At 44.2% G+C, this 15,545-nt stretch overlaps 1 protein-coding gene across 4 annotated transcripts in view; it reads left to right on the top strand.

Moving 5' to 3' along the window:
* The window catches only part of NFYC (nuclear transcription factor Y subunit gamma), a 67,379-nt gene that overhangs the window by 44,550 nt on the left and 7,284 nt on the right, over positions 1-15,545 (top strand). For 3 of the 4 annotated variants that reach the window (XM_025419751.3, XM_035699006.2, XM_025419752.3), the window contains exons 3-7: positions 722-793; positions 2,256-2,369; positions 5,763-5,858; positions 11,078-11,251; positions 14,812-14,970. In XM_025419751.3, coding sequence (XP_025275536.1) covers positions 722-793; positions 2,256-2,369; positions 5,763-5,858; positions 11,078-11,251; positions 14,812-14,970 — 615 coding nt within the window. The remainder of the gene's footprint in view (positions 1-721; positions 794-2,255; positions 2,370-5,762; positions 5,859-11,077; positions 11,252-14,811; positions 14,971-15,545) is intronic. The other variant, XM_025419750.3, reaches the window with a different exon arrangement.

The raw sequence follows: 15,545 nt of genomic DNA, 5'->3' as shown, positions 1-15,545 counted from the left end.
CTTTCCTAAATCCTGTCCTCAATAAAGTCATGTGGTTTCCTCCCAGTCCAGGTTTGCTTGTTAGAAAAAAAGTGCCAGGGCTGTTCCTGAAAGGCAGCTAATAAATTCATCCTTTTTTCACCAGACTATTCTGCTCCCACGCATACTTTGGAGACAAGGCCTTTGCTGCTGTGGTAGGAAAGGCCCTCCTCTCTAAATTCCAGTGTCAGGTTAGTGCAAAGGTCAGAAGTAGCCATAGTCAGCCAGGACTGGCTGAAGACAACTGAGGGTGACCGTGATCTGGTGCTGCCAGTATCTTGCCCTTGTAGTCCCAGAATAGAAGAAAGAACTGGCAACTTAAAGGAATGCCCCTGCGGAAAAAATCTCATTTTAACCTACGTATTGCAGACTGATAAACTTTGGGGGGCAGTACAGAGGAGATGCTCAAAATGCATCTCTATTTTATGCCGGCAAAGAATCTGATATTGTTTAGGCCTGCTTTTCATGAGGGCGCTGTTAGATGGCATCGTAAGTTTATCTTGAAACCCTTTAATTATTTGAAACTCTGCATGAGGTAAGAAGAATTTTGCTTCGGGACTTGAATTCTCTTCATTTAATATGTACCTCCTCTCCTGCCGTATTTTCTGAAAGGAGGGACTAGGCCAATCACAGTGTTTCATGATGCCTGTCATGCCCTGCTGATTGTCCCTACCATTTATGTGCCTCTTGTTATTCATTTCAGAAGGATTTCCGAGTACAGGAACTCCCACTGGCGCGTATTAAGAAGATTATGAAACTGGATGAAGATGTGAAGGTGAATTCATATTCGTTTTTATTATTCATATTGAAGCTATAATGGTGGATAGGTTGTCACTCATTTCTGTAGCACTCAAAGTTTAATTAAACAAAATGAAAATATTGTTATTGTCTCTTGCTTTTTTTTTTTTATTTGGTTCTGTCTAAAGTGAGCTGAAATTGAACAGTTTTAATTATTATATGGTGCTTCTCTGGAAATTAGGGATAGCTTGTTTTCCAGATGTTGATAGCATGCTGAGGGTTTGCTTTTTGAATCACCCATCCTTTTTACTGTCCTGGGTAAACACAAATCATCAAATCCGCAGGACAGTGCCATCTTCTCAGCATCTTATTGTAGTCTCTTATTTGTTGATGTAAGCTCTAAGAAGTATTCGATAATGATATTATTGCTCCTGTTCTAATTTTTTTGTCCGTGAGTTGTTTTATATGACTTCTACCTGTGAGGAGGTTTCCCTGCAGGCAGCTATTTCTGTATTCTTAGAAGCCCACCTCCCAATTCAGTTTTCGGAGAGAGAGCAGTGCTGTGCTCTCTCTTTATCACTCAAAACTAATAGTCCCTTGTGTTTGTATAGAAAGCTAACAGTTCACAGCAATTTCCCTTTTTATTAGCTCTCACTTCCTTCTCATGGTAACCCTGTGAGATCTGATAAGATAAGAATTATTAGTGCCATTGTCAAGATGTGGAAATAGACACAAAGAGGTTAAAAGTGACTCACCTGGAGTCACTTTGTAGTAGAAGAACCAAAATCGCTGTTCTTATCTCCTGCTTCCTTAACTCCACACCTCTTCCCATGGCTCTGTCCTGCACAGACCACTTTACCAAGAGTTCAGAGCCTTGTTTGACCAAGAGCTTAAACTTCGAAGTCAGACATGGCAAGGCAGATTACATTACTTGAGCACTTACTAAATACCGGGCCCTGTGCTGGGTGCTTTTACATATATGACCTCATTTGATTCCCACAGCAACATGGAAAGATTGTCTTCTTTTTCAGTATGTGGAAAATGAAGCCCAGAATGATGGGAAGCCTGAAATTTTACCTAAATCCATCCATAGGCTCTCAAACTTATTGTTCCCCACATTGCCTCTCCTTGGATTAGAACCTAAACCCTAAAAAAAAAAAGAACCTAAACCCTGCCACTAACTGGGTCAATGGCCATGGGCAAGTCACTTCACGCTTCCTAAACCCCCTAGTTTCTTTGAAAGTCTATTATGAAAATAAGAAAGTGCATAGTAGGTGCTAGAAAAGCAAGTATTATTCTTCCTTCTTCCCTTCTTCTCCCTGCTACCTGCTTTGTCCCTACTTGTGGATTTATTTTACTTTGGGTTCTCTTGAGGCTGTCACCTTCTCATTTGCCAACCCTTGCCCCATTGTCCATGGCAGGACAATGGGGCAAGGGACAAATGAACTGTTTTGAATGACATGCTGGTGATTGACAGGGAGGGCCTACGTCTGTTGCAGATGATCAGTGCAGAAGCCCCTGTGCTCTTTGCCAAGGCAGCCCAGATTTTTATCACAGAGTTGACTCTTCGAGCCTGGATCCACACAGAGGATAACAAGCGCCGGACTCTACAGGTAATATCGTAGATGTACATGAGGAAACTGGGCAAGGAGCTGCTTTTGCCTTCACTTGCTTCTCTTGCATGGTTTTCGGCCAAAGATTGTTCCTTCTTAGATTTCTGTCAAGCTGATGTGTGGAACTGGCATCTACCTCTCCTGTTATGGGGCAGGTCTACCCTATAGACATGACAGTATTTCCCCACCAAGAATCTTCATTGCCAGTTCTTGTGGTTTTCACAGCTCAGTGACTGATCTCTTCATTTGGTGAGCCCTCACTTATAAACAGGCTAAAGTGAGACTGATCTATTTCCAGATGTAAACAACTTCTGGTTGGAAGCCTTGAGAGACTCTAGGAAAGGATAGTCCCAGGAAGAATCCATCTCACCTACCTCATTTGCCTTTTTATTCCTTGTCTGCCTTCCTGGAAATCCTTTCCTTCTTTTTCATTTTCTCTTTATTTTAATCCAGAAAAATCAGCATTCATATTATGTGAAGACACTGGCTCTAGAGGGCTTTCTCTTAACAGCCAGGCCCTAGTTCTTGGAGGAAAGGTTTCCCAGACATAAGAGGAAGGGTGTGACAGATAAAAGACACTGGCAGTCTTTCAACAGCAAAGCCAAGAAAGTAAATGGTTTTCTCCTTTGTTTCCCTTTCCCTCCAAATTGAAGATGCATGCATATTTGTTCTACAAATATTTATTGAACATCCACAATGTGCCAAGTGCTGTTCTAGGCTCTGGGGATTAACACACATAAGAGACCAAAACCCCCACCCTCGGGGAACCTACATTCTAGTCAGTTAGACATTGAGAACTTACTTTGTGCTGCTTTGAAGGAAGCCTGTAACTCTAGAGAGATCCAGTTAAAGCTACCTTCAAGATCAATTCAGACTAAAAAGTAAAGTGAACAAACTTGGACAGGGCCTTCAAAAAAATATCCTGGGGCTCCTAGGTGGCTCAGTCGGTTAAGCATCTGCCTTTGGCTCAGGTCATGATCTTAGGCTCCCAGCTCAGCAGGGAGTCTGCTGCTCCCTCTCCTCCTGCCCCTGCCTCCTACTCATGCACATGCACATGCACTCTTTCTCTCTCTGTCTCAAATAAAATCTTAAAAAAAAAAAAAAAAAAGAAAAAAGATATCCAGATGACCAATAAGCATATGAGTAAGTGTGCAATATCATTGTCCCCTGGGAAATAGAAATGAAAACAACAAGATACTGGTTTACACTCACTGGAATGGGACTGAGTACCAACTGATGATGAGGAAGTGGAGTGACTGAAACTCCTATAGGACTGCTGGGCAGAATGCAAAGTGGTGCAGTCACTTTGGGGAATATTTGGCACTTTCTAATAACCTTAAATATGTCCCTACTGTATGACCCAGCCATCCTACTCCTAGGTATACACCCCAAAGGGTGGACTTTCTTGTGTAAGAATATTTATAACAGCCTTACTTAAAATAGCCAAAGACTAGAAACAACTCAAGTAAACATCAAGATGGGGATATATAAACAAAAGGGATATGTTCATAAAATGGATTACTATTCAACAGCAACAACAACAAAAAACTATTGATCCATACAACATGGGTGAATCTGAAAAATTATGTTAAGCCAAAGAAACCAGAGGAAAAAAATTATGTGGCACATAATAATACCATATACTATCACCATTTATGGTGATAGAAATAAAGTAGGTTTCCCTCAGATTTGGGGGGAGGGCAGTTGGTTGGAAAGGGATAGAAGGACACTTTTTATACTTTTATCTGAGTGATGGCTACCTGGCTGCAGATATTTATTAAAATTCATCAAGCTGTGTCCTTAAGATTTCTGTGTTTTATAGGAGTATTCAGTAAAATATTACTAGCATTAACAAAGGCAAAATAAAGTTAAAAAAGACCAACTTAAGTATATTTGTGTTTCCAAAATTCTGTAGAACACTGGTGTATGTTTGGAAGTGCTTATTATTTTGTTCCCTACCACTGCCACTCCCGCAATTCCATCCATAGATGAGCTGTTTAGATAGCTTTGAGTAGGTGACATCATCAGGAATGTGATACTATATCGTACTGATCTTAAATGAGACCTGGCAGCCTTAAGATGCACCCTGCTTCGGTTGGAGGGTTTATTATCAAGCTGGTGCTTGGCAAGGGTGGATTGGAGTTTTGCATTTCAGTGGCTTGGGGCCATCACAGAGACAAGAGAAGGAAAATACAGAAAATTTCCATCCCCCTTTATTTTGTCTAGTCACCTCTCTTAAGATGTGATACATAGAGATTACTAGGGATTTCTGTTATTATGTTGACTTTCTCCCTCAACATTTTATTATGAAAAAATTCAAACATAAGCAAAGTTAATAGCGAGCACCTTTATACTCACCACCTAGATCCTACCGTTAACAGTTTACTAGCTTCATCCCTGTATCTGTCTGTCCCTCTGTCCATCCAGTCATCTATTTCTTTTTTTTAAGTGGCTCCATGCTGGGCTCCAATGCAGCCTGAACTCACGACCCCGAGATCTAGACTGGAGCTGAGATCAAGAGTTGGATGCTTAACTGACTGAGCCACCCAGGTGCCCCCATCTATTTTTAAATGCATTTCAAAGTTTACTTTTCCCTAAAGACTTTAACGTGCATATCATTCACTAGAGTTCATTACTTTTTCCTGGCCGATTTTTTTTTCTTTAAAATTTTCATACAATGAAGTACACAAATAAGGATACTTAATGTGTTTTATATAAGTTTTTAATTTTTTTGAATTTGGTTTTATTATTTAAAGACAAGTGTATCACTCTTAGAATTCCATTGGAACAAGGCTTGGTTTCAGTATCATCAGTCAATTCTAGTAACTTCAGACTTCTGGTATTCATATCACATTAAACAGGATTTAAACCATGCATGTAACATTGTGACTTTAAATTCCAAATAAAAGTCGTAGCCTTGTGGGAACTTTCTATAGATCAGTGACTAGAAAATATTTTAAAAAGTAATTTAATTAGGATTCAGTAGAGATCCCAAAAGGTTGTAAGATTGAATAATAGCATGACCTTGCTAACCACAGAACAACCAGAAACCTGCCAGTTGAGATTGCTAGATTTGTACAAATTTAGTTGGAGGATGATAATTTAACAACTGTGGGGAAGACTTGGGGTAGGATCCAGCAGAGGTGGTAGTAGTCATAATTGGAGGCTTTTTAGAGCATGAGCTACAGGTATATCTTTGTTAGTGTCTGTCCATCAGGTCTGATGTGAAGTTTGCTAGTTTGACTGTGCTTATTTCAGCTATAGCCTTGGCCATGGTTATTGATTTTGACTTAGAAGTCATCATCTTATCTTACTTGTAATGTGGAGGTTATAAAGCCAGGTGAACTAGTTTCTCCCTAGGCTAATTTTTCACCCTGCTTTTCTTTGTTACAGAGGAATGATATCGCCATGGCCATTACAAAATTTGATCAGTTTGACTTTCTCATCGATATTGTTCCAAGAGATGAACTGAAACCTCCAAAGCGTCAGGTGAGCTGGGAAGGCCTTGCTGCTGCTTCTGACCGAAGAGCACCTTGCACACTGGTGTCAGATACGCTCCTCTCTCAGCTCAAGTCATTTCCTGTTCCTTTTGCTTTTCTTTCTCTAGACCAGATCCATCCTTAACATCTCCCTCTGTTACTCATTTATGGATACTTTTAACTCAGTGCCTCTGAGGTGGTATTTCAGAAAGTAGACAAAATGAGAATTAAAGACAAGTTAAAAAAAGTAAAGTGAAGTTCATTTCAAGGTACCCTAGGGAGTCTCTCAGAGTTCTTAATCTGGGATGGGAGCACATTCCCAGTAAGGTACAGATTTTAGATTTTCAAGATTTAAAGCAATAGCTCTATGTGCACAGTGGTGTTTGGAGTGAATGGACTTGGGTTTTCTCTTACTCTGGATTGCGATTCTCTGTGTAGTACTCGGGCTATACATTAGATCACCTGTTAGGGTTTAAAAAATACTAGTGTCTGGGCTTCACCCCACACCAGCTAAATCAGAATCTGTGAGGGGGAAGCCTGGGCCACACTACTTTTTAAAGCTTTTCAGATTTGTTTAATGTGCAGCCAGATTTGAGAACCGTCACTTAAACGGTTTTCTAAGCAATCACGGGAAAGAACGTGATTATCTGTCTTTGCCTCTCTTTTGCCTGCCCCTCTCCAAAGGTCACACTGACTTTTTTTCAGCACCTTAGGTGCATCAAGCTCTTAATTGTAATTGTAATAGATCTCTGTCCTGTATAGTTCATTGTTTGCGGCAAGCGGATTGCCTGACTCAGTAGGTGTGGTAGAGACACTTGGGGAGTAGTGGCAGTGTCTAGTAGGAGCAAAGCTGTGCTTTGTTCTGCTTACTTTACCTTACTCATAAAATTTTAAGTGTTTTTAATGAATTATTTCATAATATATTAGCCTTAGAACAGGAGTCCTTCGTGACCACCATTCTCCTCTGCTGTCTCACACTGGTAACCAGTTAAGAAGTGTAGAAGTGGGCGTCTTAAAGGACCTCTGTAATCCTGGCCCTACCGGGGGCCCTTTAGATCAGCCAGCCCTCTGTGCCCCATCACTAGAGCAGGGCGCCTCACTGCGGCTCCGTCCTTTCTGGGCAGTCTTTGCTACTGTAAACATCCTTGACTGGAAGCTGTAAGGTGCTCAGAGGGGCTTTCAGTCGGATGTTTACAGCGGCAGGCTGCCACGGTCACGGTCGTCCCCAGCTGCGCACCGCCTTTTAGACCATTGCAGGTTTTTGCCCACGGGCTCAGCTCCTCTTCTTGGGGCGTTTCTCTCCTCTATGAGACATCACTATAGCAAGAACTCAGACCGCTTCTCTTCCCCCAAAATAAATGCTACTGCATCCCTGCTCTCCTTGTTGGAATTTGTTTCAGAAGCACCCTTTAAAAACAGGGTGGTGAGCTCTGTGACAAAATCAGGCCTTGTGCTGACTCCTGCTCAATCTCTGTGGGCTGTCTGCTGAACCAGCCGGCTAGAAGGAGGGGTCATGTCCTGTCCCTTCCTCAAGTCCTCAGTCCCTGGCTGTCTCAGGGTGTCAGGCCGCTCCTAGTTCCATCCTAGCCTGACTCATAATGTTGTGATCCATCTCCTTTTAAAGTGTGTCTAGCTGAAACAGCTCCTTGCTGCCTGGATTCAGGTCTTTGTAGGTGTTCAAGCCATTGATTGGCGTCCTATTGGGGACAGCTGCTGCCTGGCCTTTGAAAGGTTGAGATTGCTGAAAGCTGGCCTGAAATTCTAAGATAGCACTTTTAATCCTCTGTAGACATGAAGTTTTCCCCAGCTCCAAATTGGCTGGCACCTCCTTAAGTCCTTTAAAAGCGCCTACTCTCCAAAACTCACCCTTTCTGAAGGAGACAGCAGTTCATTTCTGGCTACTGAAGCGAATGTACTTTTTTCATTCTGGGGCTGGCTGTGCAACCCTGTAGCAGTGGCCCGAGGATGGGATGCTGCTCGTTCTCTGATGTTCGTCGGTCTCCACTTCTGAAAAGATTCCAAGAGCACGTCCTCTGGTCGGGGAGGCCACTGTGAAAGCTGAGCAAGTGCCCCATTCTGGATTGATTCAGTCATTCAGAGATTGTTCTAGCACAAGGGGTGATTTCCCATTGCTGGGGAAAGAAACTAGCCAGGAATATTGAGTTGTAGATCTAAGATCCTTGACTTCTCAGAGATGCTTGGAAATTTCTCTTGTTCTTCGGGGAAGCAAGGAAAGAGTATTCAGAAGCAGAGGATAGTTGAGGCTGACTTCTACCCCCACTAAAGCTATGAGTTGAAAGTTCCTGACCATTGAAATGTCATTTTCTCTTCACCCATTTCTTTAAACCAAGCATAATCATTCCCTTGCTAGCTTGTTCTCCATTGGCCGGGTGAGTCTTCATAATGCAGAACTTTAGATGTGCCTCCTTCCATTCCAGTGATTCGAGAGCAGCCATGCCTGGTCCTCCCAGCACCAATCCAGGCACCTCTGCTAGGTACTCCCAGGTGTCCTAGGCACTGCCTAGTTCATAAATAACTTAAGAGGGTATGGTAGGCAGTATAGGAGAAGCTCTTTACCTGCTGTCACAGTTTTTGGCAAGGAGTATTTTGGCTTCAGGAAGAGGTGCTTTAAGGATTTTTTTTTTTTCTTTTTTCTTTTTGTCTGGCAAAAAGGCTGTATTCACTTGCAGGTTAGTTGTAATGAGAGATAACTGGAGACAGAATTGTCACAGGTCAAGGCTGGGAAATGCCAGTTTCTTCCTCCTCCCTGACTGCCTTCAAGTTGGTTCTGGGGAAGTCTCAGTCCTCTACCCTCTTGTTTACCCAAGAACTTTTGTAAGTTAAGTCTAGGCTATAGTGATTGATGTTTTTTATAAAATAGGAGGGGCACTCTCAGTGGAAAATAAATACATTGAACCTATTTCAAGAGCTTTGAAAAGAGCAGTTGGTCCCTGTTTCTTGGTTAAGGGAGGGTATTAGTATTTATCCCTGCCATAGTCAAAAGCTAGTTGACAGGCTGACCTTCATTTATAATGGTGAAAAGTTGAGTTGAAATGGAGGTGCTGTTGTCACAGTTACGTTGTTCTGGAAACTGAATCCTAGATGAAAATAAAGGGGCCATCCTTTTTCTTCTGCCTTAGCATGGTTATGTTCAGGGTTCAAACTGTTTGGGTCTGAAGCACAGAATGCATTAACCTAGAAAATTTGTTCATATTTGAGGACTAGCTTAGAAACCCAGAATGGTAAAAGTGTCTTCTGAGGCTGGGTGGGTGGCCATTAGAGAACCTTTCCATGCCAAGACCCCAGTTCCTGAAAGGCTAGACAGCAGCAATCCTACTTCTAGTGTCCAGGGCCCAGAGTCACCAGGCAGGCTCTCTTCTACAGCAGACATCTGCTTCTCCCCACACCATGGCCACAGAATCCTAGAGGTAGCAAAAGAAAGTTTATATACTCTTTTCTATTGGTAACAGGTGTTAGGTTCAAGAGACTATGTCATAATACCAACTTAAGTTTTAAAAAAAGTACTTTCTGGGGCACCTGGCTGGCTCAGTTGGAAGAGCATGCAACTCATAAACTTGAGGTTGGTGAGTTCAAGCTGCATGTTGGGTATAGAGTTTACTTTTAAAAAATAAAAAATGGGATCCCTGGGTGGCGCAGCGGTTTGGCACGGGCCTTTGGCCCAGGGCGCGATCCTGGAGACCCGGGATCGAATCCCACGTCGGGCTCCCAGTGCATGGAACCTGCTTCTCCCTCTGCCTATGTCTCTGCCTCTCTCTCTCTCTGTGACTATCATAAATAAATTAAAAAAAAAAATTTAAAAAAAATAAAAAATAAAAAAATAAACCACTTTCCTACCTGCAGTTCTCTGCCTGGCTCTATAAATTTGTCATTCAGCAACCTCTTACTGAGTGCCACCTACAAGGGAATAAATGGTTGAGATATCGGAGAGCAAGAGAAAGTGAGCCCTCATAGCACTTCCACTGGAACAGGGAAGACAGTGAATTTGATAAGTAGGTACAACAAAGTGTAGTGAGGAAGGGACTGTGCAACATAGATTGGGGTGCCTAACCTAGTTGAGGGTATGCAGTCAGTACCGACTGGGTCACTGTCACTTGGGGAGCTTTGAGGCAGTCCACGGCATCTCTTTACCTTGGAGAAGTGTCTTTTCCTCTTTTCTTGAATCTGACAAACTTAGCCCAGAACAAGGAAGTGAGTAAATTAAGTTAATTTTCTGCTCAGCCAGCCCAAGTGGATGTATGTTTCTGTTGTTTTTGTTGTCCCAGGCAGGGGCACCGTGTGTCGCAGGGTTCTCCGGAGCAGACGCCGATCTCTGTGTCAGTGGTCAGGGGCCTATCAACCCCGGACCCTCAGGCTCTAACCATGCCGTAGTGTGTGTAAACATCCTACACTCTCAGCTGTGAGCTCAAGGTGGCTGGGAGAGGGTTGTTTACTCCTTCTGCCATGGAAAACGTCAGCTGAAGAAGGAGCGGTCTCTTCACCCAGCAGATCGGACAGAGTGCGACCTCCCTAGTCAGCCAAGGCAGCCCCCCAGCGGAGAGTGTCCCTCAGGCCCCCTGGGTTGCGCTTCTGTGGCTAAGTACAACCAGAACCAGACATGATGCTGGCTAGACATGGCCCTCGGTGACCACCGAGCTCTTGGTGTACTGTGAAAAGCGGGGCACTTGCCTACCAGTGCTCTCAATCCTGACATTGAATTCTAAAGTTCTAGCCCAGGAAAAGCCCTATTTCCCTCTCCCCTGCTCTGTCCTTCCAGAGCTGGTGGGCACCACATAAGGAGAGTGCTGTCTATTTGGGAGATACGGGGCTGGCCTGAGAGCTTGATGTTTGGGTAGCATCTTCCCATTGCTCGCAATTAGCACCGTCTGCAGATCACAGGCCTCAACAGCGTTTACTGACAAGCACTGCTGGTGCGTGGTTTTTAGTTACGGTAATTATTTGCCCATTTGCAACTCATCACGCAATGGGTGATTACTCTGTACTTCAGAAAATTGGCTGTATGTTTTGTGAAGCCTATGGAATCTGTTATTTTTAGTTTGATTTAGCACAACTGGTCTCTTCGAATTCCACTTTCCCTTGGCTTCAAATGTGGAGAGCTCAGCATTCAGCAGGCAACTGCACAGAGTCTGTGTGGGGGAAGAATGGAAATTCACTGTGGCAGCTGCTGAGTCAGTTCTTTTCCTCTTACCTGCCTCTCCTTCTACCCCACAGGAGGAGGTGCGCCAGTCTGTGACTCCTGCCGAGCCCGTCCAGTACTACTTCACGCTGGCTCAGCAGCCCGCCGCCGTCCAAGTCCAGGGACAGCAGCAGGGCCAGCAGACCAGCAGCTCCACAACCACCATCCAACCCGGGCAGATCATCATCGCGCAGCCTCAGCAGGGCCAGGTCCGTGAGCTGTATGGGGGTGCCTGCCAGCAAGACTGTGCCATTTAGGTTTGGGGTGGGGAAGGCCTGGCTTGAGCGGAGAGGCAGACCAGTCATCATAGGACACCAGAGTTGAAGTCTGAAAACTTAGGCTTCTCCCCAGGTTCAGCTGCCCAGGTGATATGTCACCCTAACCTCTCTGGGCCCTGGTTTCCTCTGGGGTCACATGAGGAGAGTGCAGTGAATGAGACGCTCTCTGGGATCACTATGAGCTAAAAAATTTTAGAAGGGAGAAAGTGCCCCCATGAAGAGTAGTGACATCCCTGTAGGAGGTATTGTAAGTGAACTCCGTGTCTGCTGTCTACACCGGAATTGGACTGTTAGACCTTTAAGGAGGAGAGTAGGAATCATCACCAGCTTGCATATCTCTCCTCCCCTTGTCCCTGTCATTTCTCTGTTGCACCACAGTTGTGTCAAGTGACCTCTTTTTACAGTAGCAATCAGAATATTCTTTCTCTGTAACGGTCTTATTGTGAAAGCAGTAACATCCATGTTTGTTGGAGATCAGAGAGGCTGTAGAGAACTCTGTTCTCTGAGCTCTGAATCCAAATTCCCTGTCAAGATTAATTTATTCACCAAACATTGAGGCCTATCCTGTGTGCTGGGGATACAAGCATGAATAAAACAGTCCCTATTTTAAGAATCTCCACAATCTAATAGGGTACAAATACTTAAAGAGTATAATACCACCACATGGGAAGTGTTAAGAAATTCTTAGGGCCATATAAAGGGTGTTATGGGATCTTGTTAAAGGGATGCCTAACAAAATGTGAGGGAAGTGGTAGAAGCAGGTGTCAGAGAAGGTTCCCTGAAGGGAATAATATGAATCTTAGAGGGAACAATGGTAATGAATCATGTAAAGAGGCGAAGGAGGGCTTTCCAGAAGAGATTACAGCACAAGCAAACGCTTGGAGCTGGGAACCTGCATAGGGAGTGGTAGGAGGGTGCAGTCAGCTTGAGGGAACATCTAGACAGGTCTGCAAAGAGAGGTGGAGGACACATCCCAGGTAGCCTTGTGTCTGCTGGTAAGGAGCTAGGTTTGCTTACAAGAAGAAAATTGGGGGATGCCTGGGTGGCTCAGTGGTTGGGCGTCTGCCTTTGGCTCAGGACGTGATCCTGGATTCCTGGGATCGAGTCCCGCGTCGGGCTCTTGCATGGAGCCTGCTTCTCCTCCCTCTGCCTGTGTCTCTGCCTCTCTTTCTGTGTCTCTCATGAATAAATAAATAAAATCTTTTTTTTTTTTTTAAATTGGGGCTGAGGTAGATTTAAATATTAATTAAGACCTCAGGATTTATTTCCTGCCTCACTTTTTTTTATCCATATAACGAAAGTTCTAGGGTGCTTTCTCTTTGCCAGACACTGTGCTAGGCAAAGATGATTGTAGCCCAGTCCCTGCTTCAAGGCGTTCACTATACCCTGATGCCTAAGGGACCTTCTTTGGCTAATGCTTGTGCCCCTGCGGTGCTGAGAGCTTTACCTGGCAAAGGCTTTATCCCTTTACAAGAGCAAACTTTAAGGGAGTCCATCAAGCACAGGGTCTGATTGGCTGAACATCCGAAGAGGCTCATGGCTGTTGTGCCCTGACAGCAGGGCACCCCATACATGATTTGACAGCTGCCATGCTAACACAAGCCTTCATTTTCCTGAAAGGATTTAGAAATACCTTGGAAATCCTCTTGGGAAAATTGAGTTGATAAAGTACAGTGATGAGTTGGCAGTATGCATTTTTTTTTTTTAGTCAGCAAGAATTTCATCTCTCCTCTTTGCCACCCCAGACTTGCTCAGCTTGGAGCTGGTGAGGAAGCTTGCAGGGATGGTGGAGTTGGTCTCTCCCAGTGTCTCCCAGCTGCTGTTTCTCTGTCCTTCTGGTTCAGGGTGGCCTTGTGCTGTGTCCCCCTCCTTGGACCTGTAGTAATGCCTGTTTCAAGTTGAGTTCAGATAACCTTTGCAGAGAGAATACATATTAAAGTTGGAAGGAAAGCATATTTTGGTAAAGTGAATCCTGTGTGTTCTATCATAAAATTGGAAACTTCTATTCCTGGAGGTTGGGGAATAGGCTGAGTTGAGAATACGGGTGTGAGAACGGGAGGTGTTTCCTGTTGTCCTAGCCCACTACATGTATTTTTACACAGATCCCTCTGTCCTCTTTCCTTCTACCTCCAGGTCATAGTAATTTCTCCTTACCTAGTAGTCCTTTGAATCTCATCTGGGGTTCCTAGAGCACGTCCCCTTCCCCTGTAACTTCAGATGCATAGGAGACCTGTGTAGTCAGAAACGTAAGATAGCCACTTCGATAGAAGGCTCGCAGCATCTTCTTACTGAAGTGACTCTGGATTCAGAGTGGGGAGGGTCACGGCTGAATCCGGGCATTGGGAGTGTAGGTGTAGTTTTTAAAAGATTCCACCTTCCTTCTGGCACCATGACCACCCCCTACCCCCACCAGATGAACAGCATGTGCTGGGCTCCCTGCTCTAGGTAGTCTGTAAAGGGCACATTTGGGGCTGAAATTTTGAAAAAAAAAATTTTTTTAAGATTTTATTTGTTTATTCATGAGAGGCAGAGACACAGGCAGAGGGAGAAGCAGGCTCCATGCAGGGAGCCCGATGCAGGACTCGATCCCAGGACCCCAGGATCATGCCCTGAGCCAAAGGCAAGATGTTCAACCACTGAGCCCCCCAGGCATCCCTAAAGCTTTGAAATTTGAACAAGTGACTGACCAACCCTTTTGACAGTTAAGTCTGCCATCTCTCAGAGGCGTAAGTTTCATAGGACTACTAGTCCATGAACATTTTTGAGAGACTCAGAATCTGCCAAGTCATGTACATTGGACAGAAATTTCTTAAATCTAAGGTTCCTGTTTCTAGAGAGTTAAAGTTCTTGTTTGTTAAATTCTGTTCCTTGGGTAGCCTTAGTTAATGTCCAGGTCTTAGTGGTGGTTGCCTCTCTGGTGGAAAGCTGAGCTTGATCCACAGCAGCCAGCTGGCCAGTGTGGGCTGGAGTCGTTCTGCTGCTTGCTCAAAGCCAGCATGTAGTTTATTTTCCTTCCAGTGTCTGGTATCCCTAGAAAGGAGTCCCAAGATCCTGAACTCAGTAAATTCATACCAACCCCACTCCATTTAATTTGTTCTCCAAATTCACCTGCTCCTGACTTGACTTTGGCCATTTCTCAAGTGAACTGTAATGGTTACTTTGGATTATTTTGTAACATATGTGCCTTTTGGTGACTGAAGAGGCTTGAAAAGCTGCAGCATTTGAACCATAGAGATGTTTGGGGCCTGGGCAGTTATTCTGTACTGTGAGACTACAAATCTGTATGGCTTTCTCATCTTTTATTTTGGAGAATAAACTTCAGCAGTGCTGTAGGCCCAAAAGACTCTGAGTGTTGTTAATTTGTATTAAGATGAGTTTAGGCATCCATGGAAGAGGTTTGCTGCCGGTTAACTGCTCATCGTTAACCCCTTGGTAAGCCTAATGGCTCTGAGCTGGGGTTGAATCAGCTTTCTCATTACTCTTCTTTCTAGACCACGCCCGTGACCATGCAGGTTGGAGAAGGTCAGCAGGTCCAGATTGTTCAGGCTCAGCCACAGGGTCAAGCCCAGCAGGCCCAGAGCAGCACCGGACAGACTATGCAGGTGATGCAGCAGATCATCACGAACACAGGAGAGATCCAGCAGATCCCGGTAAGCCTGCTCTGCCTTGCATCTGCAAGGCACTGTGCTCCTGTTGTAACGAGAGTGCTTATAGATCTTAAACGCACACACAGAATATTGCATATACCCATGTGTATATATGTACGTACATTTCTCTAAACTTATATCTGTGTAAGTGCAGACCACAGCTTGCTTCACTGTATGCTCACTGCTCTCTTTTAATCCTGCTCAGGTTTACCACCGTGGGGCAGCTCCTCTCGATTTCCCTGCACTCCACCTATGCAAAGAATGCTCGTAACCACTGTTCATGCCAAGACCCAAAGGCCCTGTGAGGCAGCCCTCCCTGTCTTTTGATTAGCAGAGAATAAGAGGGAGGTGTACAGAGAAGGCCATAAATACACTTGTTGCATATTCATGAGTCAGTTCCCAGTGGAGCCTGCAGCAAAGTGTATTTTTGGCTTTCATTTAACTTATCCATCCCTTCACTGTGGACTGCTGCTTCCTGTGTGCCTTGAGGGATTTCATTTCTTGGATTTGTTGGCTTTTTTACTTATACTTGCTCTTTTGTAAAAAATGCCCCATCTTAACACTTGCCATCTATACAT

Source organism: Canis lupus, chromosome 15 (genome assembly GCF_003254725.2).
Source record: "Canis lupus dingo isolate Sandy chromosome 15, ASM325472v2, whole genome shotgun sequence".
Lineage (NCBI taxonomy): Eukaryota > Metazoa > Chordata > Mammalia > Carnivora > Canidae > Canis > Canis lupus.
This window is presented reverse-complemented; position numbering and strand designations above follow the sequence as displayed.